Genomic DNA, 5,002 nt, shown 5'->3' with positions numbered 1-5,002 from the left:
CTACCTCCTTCCGTTTCCCAGTACTTTCTCTCGTTCAATTCATTCCCTAATCTGTACCTCGCAACTCTTCTCCATCTCTTTTCTTTCCAACCTGCCATCAAATACCTTGGTACCCCTTCTGTCCTCACTTCTTTATACCACCTGTTGTACCTCGCTTCGCTTATTCTTCTCGCCCTTTCCCTCCTTTGCTCTTCCCTGTCCTCCCTTTCCATCCTTTTGTATTCCTCTTCGCTTTCCATTTCCTCCACTCTTCCCCTTTCTCCCACGAGGTTCCTTCTCTCTTTCCTTTCCTTTTTCCATTTCGACGCTTCTTCCCCCTCTCTGCTCTCTCTCTCTTTCACCTCTTCCCAACACCATCTCGCCACTTCCCCTCCCTCCCCTCTCCGCAATTTCTCCTCAAACCTCCACGCTCTTTTCTAAGCCCTTGTACTCATTTTCTCTCTCTTTGTCTCTTCCCTCACCATATATCCCGGCGTCCTCCACTCAACCCCCAGAGACCATCTTATAAACCTCTCGTGTATCCCCTCTATCTCTTTCCTTTCCTACCACCCCCATATTTCCGCTCCATATCCCATTACCGTACACACTAGTGTGTAGAACAGCCACATCCACCTGCTCCATTTACTTCCAAATTTCCTTCTCCCAATCCCCCATGCACTTGTCATCATCACTCCTGCCTTTTTTACCCTCTCCTTAACGTGCCCTTCCAGCCCCCCATTGGCCCTGAACAGATACCCCAAATACTTGAACTCTTTCACCTCCTCTCTCTTTTCCAAGCCCTTGTACTCATTTCCTCTCTCTTTGTCTCCTCCCTCACCATATACCCCGGAGTCCTCCACTCAACCCCCAGAGACCATCTTATAAACCTCTCGTGTACCCCCTCTATCTCTTTCTTTTCCTTCCACCCCCATATTTCCGCCCAATATCCCATTACCGTCCACACTAGTGTGTCGAACAGCCACATCCACCTGCTCCATTTTCTTCCAAATTTCCTTCTCCCAATCCCTCATGCACTTCTCATCAACACTCCTGCCTTTTTTACCCTCTCCTTAATGTGCCCTTCCTGCCCCCCATTGGCCCTGAACAGATACCCCAAGTACTTGAACTCTTTCACCTCCTCTATCCTCTTTCCCTTCCACTTCCACGTTACTTCTTTCGATCTCCCACCCCCCTTCCTGAACCTCATAACCTTTGTCTTTCTCACGTTCACCTCCAATTTCTTTCTTTCAAAGTATCTTTCCAGCCTTCTAACCATGCTTTCCATCTCCTCCTCGTTTTCTGCCATTACCACCACGTCATCCGCGTATGCCAATGTACATACCCTCCTCTCCTCAATATGCACTCCTCCCCATCTTCCTTTCCTCATCTCCTCCTCCAGGTCCACTATAAGTATGTTAAATAGCAAAGGACTCAAAGGGCATCCTTGCCTTACCCCTCTCGTTTGCCAAAAGGCCTCCCCTAGTCCATTTTTGGTCCTAACCCTGCTCATCGTCTCCTCATATATCTCCATCACACTCTCCCTCAACCCCTCTCTTATTCCTCTCTTCTCCAAGGCTTCCCCTAATACCGCCCTATCCACTGAATCGAATGCAGCCTTTAGATCTACAAATATCGCCACCATTTTTCCTTTTTCCCTTTTAATCCTGTCGTTAACTATGTAGTTCAAGGCATATATATTATCGATCGTTCCCATTCCCCTCCTAAATCCCGTCTGATTTTCCGGAACCACTCTTTTCTCCTCCACTTCCTTCTCTAGTCTCTTGGCTAACACCGTCGCGTACACTTTGTACAGTGTCGGCATCAACGTAACCCCCCTATAGTTCTCGACTGTTGCCCCTGTTCCCTTCTTTACGATCGGTGCTATGATCCCTTCCTTCCACGTCTGCGGCCATCCCTCCCCTCTCCTACAGATTTCCCATGCCAGTTCCACCGTCCTTTCTCCTCCGAATTTCCAAGCTTCGTTCGGAATCTCATCCGCTCCCATTGCCTTTCCCTCTTTTAACCTCCTCACCGCCTCTCTTACCTCCTCCAACCTTAACTCCTCTTCCTCCCCCTTCTTCCTTCTCGTCCCCCTAATCTCACCCTCCTCTCTACACCCCCTAGAAGTCCTATGAAGTACTCCCTCCACTTTTCCTCTCCTATCTCTTCATTCATTCTCTTTCTTTCCTTCCTACCCCTATTCACGATCTCCCACACCTTGTTTTCCGTCCTTGCTTCCGCTACCTCCTTAATCAGCCTTTCCCGTTCCTCCTCTTTTTTCCTCTCGCACAATTCCTTGTACCCTCTCCTTTCTATTCTGTATTCTTCTCCTGCCCCCTCCCTTTTTCTCCATTTCCTTAACTTCTTTCTCATCTCCGCTTTCTTCTCCCTGCACTCCTCGTCCCACCATGTCTCCCTCCTCTTCCTTCTCTCCCACCCTCCTTCCCTCTCGCTCATCCGCATTTCCTCTTTTATCTTCTCTACCGCCTCATTCACCATCTCCTGTATCCCTTCCCCCTTTACTGTCTTCTCCGTCATCCCCTTCTCGTATTCCTCCTTCATCTTTCGGGACCAGCGTCCACTCCCTACTTTCCTCTCTCTCCTCCCCTCGTTTCTCCTCATCCCCTTACCCCTTCTAACCGTCACTATCAGCCGGTGATGGTCAGATTCTGTCCTATCCCCCACCTCCATCCTTCCTATCTCCTCCCTCGTGTCTTCATCCACCATCACGTAGTCAATTACGGTCTCCGCTTTCCCTCCTGTATAAGTGAATTCACCCTCCTCGTCCCCCTCTATATCTCCGTTCAAAATCCCCCATCCTACCTCCTCTATCATCTTGATCATTTTCTTTCCCTCGCTATTCACCTTGTTGTCCTTCGATTTTCTCTCTCCTTCCTCCTCCGGCCCTCTCACTTTCCCTCCTTCTTTCCCTGTCCTCGCGTTAAAATCGCCCCCTACGATTCTCTTTCCCTCTCCGTGTTTTCATCCATCCCCTCAGCTCCTCCAGCTTCTTGTCCATGTCCCCGTTCACGTACACCGCTACTACCCTCCACTCCTCCTCTCCCGCTCGGACTTCTCCCACCATCAGCCCCTCTGTGTCTTTTTCTCCTACCTTTTCCTCGCTCGCCATCTCCTATCTCACCCCCATTAGCATCCCATCCATTGCCCTTCCTTTCTTGTTCCTCCTCTTTGCCCATTGCTTACTCCACCTGTATCCTTTCAGCAGTCTGTTCATTATTTTCCCCCATCTCTTCTCCTCCAGCCAGGTCTCTATCATCACTATCACCTCCCATTCCCCTATCTCCCTGTTCGCACATATTATTAATGATAGAAAACCAGAAAATTAGCAAAATTAGAAATACAAATACTCTCCATCTGTTCACCTTTCATTAAATTTGAATTCTTAATTATTCACATTAGGAAACGATTTCAATAGAGATTTGTAATCAACAGTACGAAATTGTGTACTCTAGGGTTTCCTGTATTTTGAAAGAGGAAGAAATTTTAAATTAGAAGTTCCTCTTCCATTTTTCTGTACAATTTTTATTAAGGAAATTATTAACAAAGAAACGTGGATCAATCGAATGTCAAGGACGGGGCTACCACGCTTTTTCTATAATAACTTTCTTAAAAATGATCATAGAGAAAAATGGAACAGGAACTTTTGACTCAGAATTTCATCCTCTTTCACAATGCAGTATTTCCCAGAATGCACAATGTTTGTCCGAAAATGTCTATTATCCACTAGTCATGAACACAACTCTGTTAAATTCAATTGTACCTTTGCACATTGTTTATCAATAATAAAAAGAACCATAGTTACTCGAAAGTGCTTCTTTATTTCACCTTTCAAAGATGATCCAAATTAAAATTCGAATCTTCAATTATTCTAACTGGGAAACGATTTCAATAAAGATTTATAATCATCGGTACAACAGCATCTGGCGATCAACCGGTGCTCCCTGCAACTGTTGGCATGTAGAAATCCGCAGTCTGCCAATGTACACACGAATGGTAAGTCATCGTCGTAGTTTGGGTCCGAGCAGCAGCAGGCATCGTGTAATAATTTGTCACCGCAGTAGGGGAGGACTGATGTATCGCACAATGGACATTTTCTAAAAGAAGAATAGAAGAGAACTAAATAACAAAATGATTTGTTTATTAATCTAATTTTTTATCAACTTTTAAATAACTTTACATTATAAATAAATAATAAATAATTTGAATGGACGAGAATTAAATAAGAAAATTATTTGTATAATACTAGAATTTTGTATCAATTTTTATATAGAATTTCCAAATAAATTATAAATAATTTGAATTGAAGAGAATTAAATAAGGAGATTATTTGTTTATTTATAGAATTTTTAGTCAACTTTTACATAGAACTTCTAATAAAAAAGTTTATTAGGGAAAAACTCCATTAATGGACAGGGACTACCGGAATGTTTACCCTGTTACGAAGTAACTTCGCTAAGGTCTCAACATTGATTGAGTACATTGATTGTGTCAATTTGTCAGTTATCGCTGGAGAAGAGGCAAAAGACACCTGCCGAGGGGTTAGTAGGTGCGGGATGTGAACGATCCAGGAAGAATTTGTTCCTTTTCGCCACTAGGTATAAAGGTCGGATTTGCGAGATATCGTCGTTGATACATACATCTCGTTCAAAATCCTACGTAATACTTCGGTTACGAAACTAATTGAAGCCAGGAGTATAATAAATGAATCGAGATGAATTTTTAGAAAAAACAGGAGACTAATCGAACCACGTCATAATTATTTGATGCTGGTGAACTCTTGGAATGTTCCTTACAATCGACGCCCATTTCTAAATATCGATAAAACATCTTGCCATCAAGGATTCTGGGAATTTGGACTAGGTTTTTAATCCTTTTAGTGCCGAACAACGATATATCGTCGCCTGTCCGAAGGCGTCTATTCACATTCGAAAGAGAATTCTAACTTAAAATAAATTTATGAAACGATATAAACGATCTAATTTCATTGCAAAAGAATTAAAAA

General features: G+C 43.8%; 1 protein-coding gene across 1 annotated transcript in view; it reads right to left on the bottom strand.

Annotated features, from left to right (window-relative positions):
- Positions 1 to 3,831: 3,831 nt before the first annotated feature.
- The window catches only part of LOC113465118 (uncharacterized), a gene marked incomplete at its 5' end in the record, with an annotated part of 2,286 nt that continues 1,115 nt past the window's right edge, over positions 3,832 to 5,002 (bottom strand). Inside the window, one exon of the mRNA XM_026818798.1 lies at positions 3,832 to 4,094. Coding sequence (XP_026674599.1) covers positions 3,869 to 4,094 — 226 coding nt within the window. The remainder of the gene's footprint in view (positions 4,095 to 5,002) is intronic.

Source organism: Ceratina calcarata, unplaced genomic scaffold (genome assembly GCF_001652005.2).
Source record: "Ceratina calcarata isolate Rehan_Ccalc_2016 unplaced genomic scaffold, ASM165200v1 scaffold1447, whole genome shotgun sequence".
Classification (NCBI taxonomy): domain Eukaryota; kingdom Metazoa; phylum Arthropoda; class Insecta; order Hymenoptera; family Apidae; genus Ceratina; species Ceratina calcarata.
The sequence above is the reverse complement of the archived record's forward strand: the minus strand, read 5'-3'. Positions and strand labels throughout refer to the sequence as shown.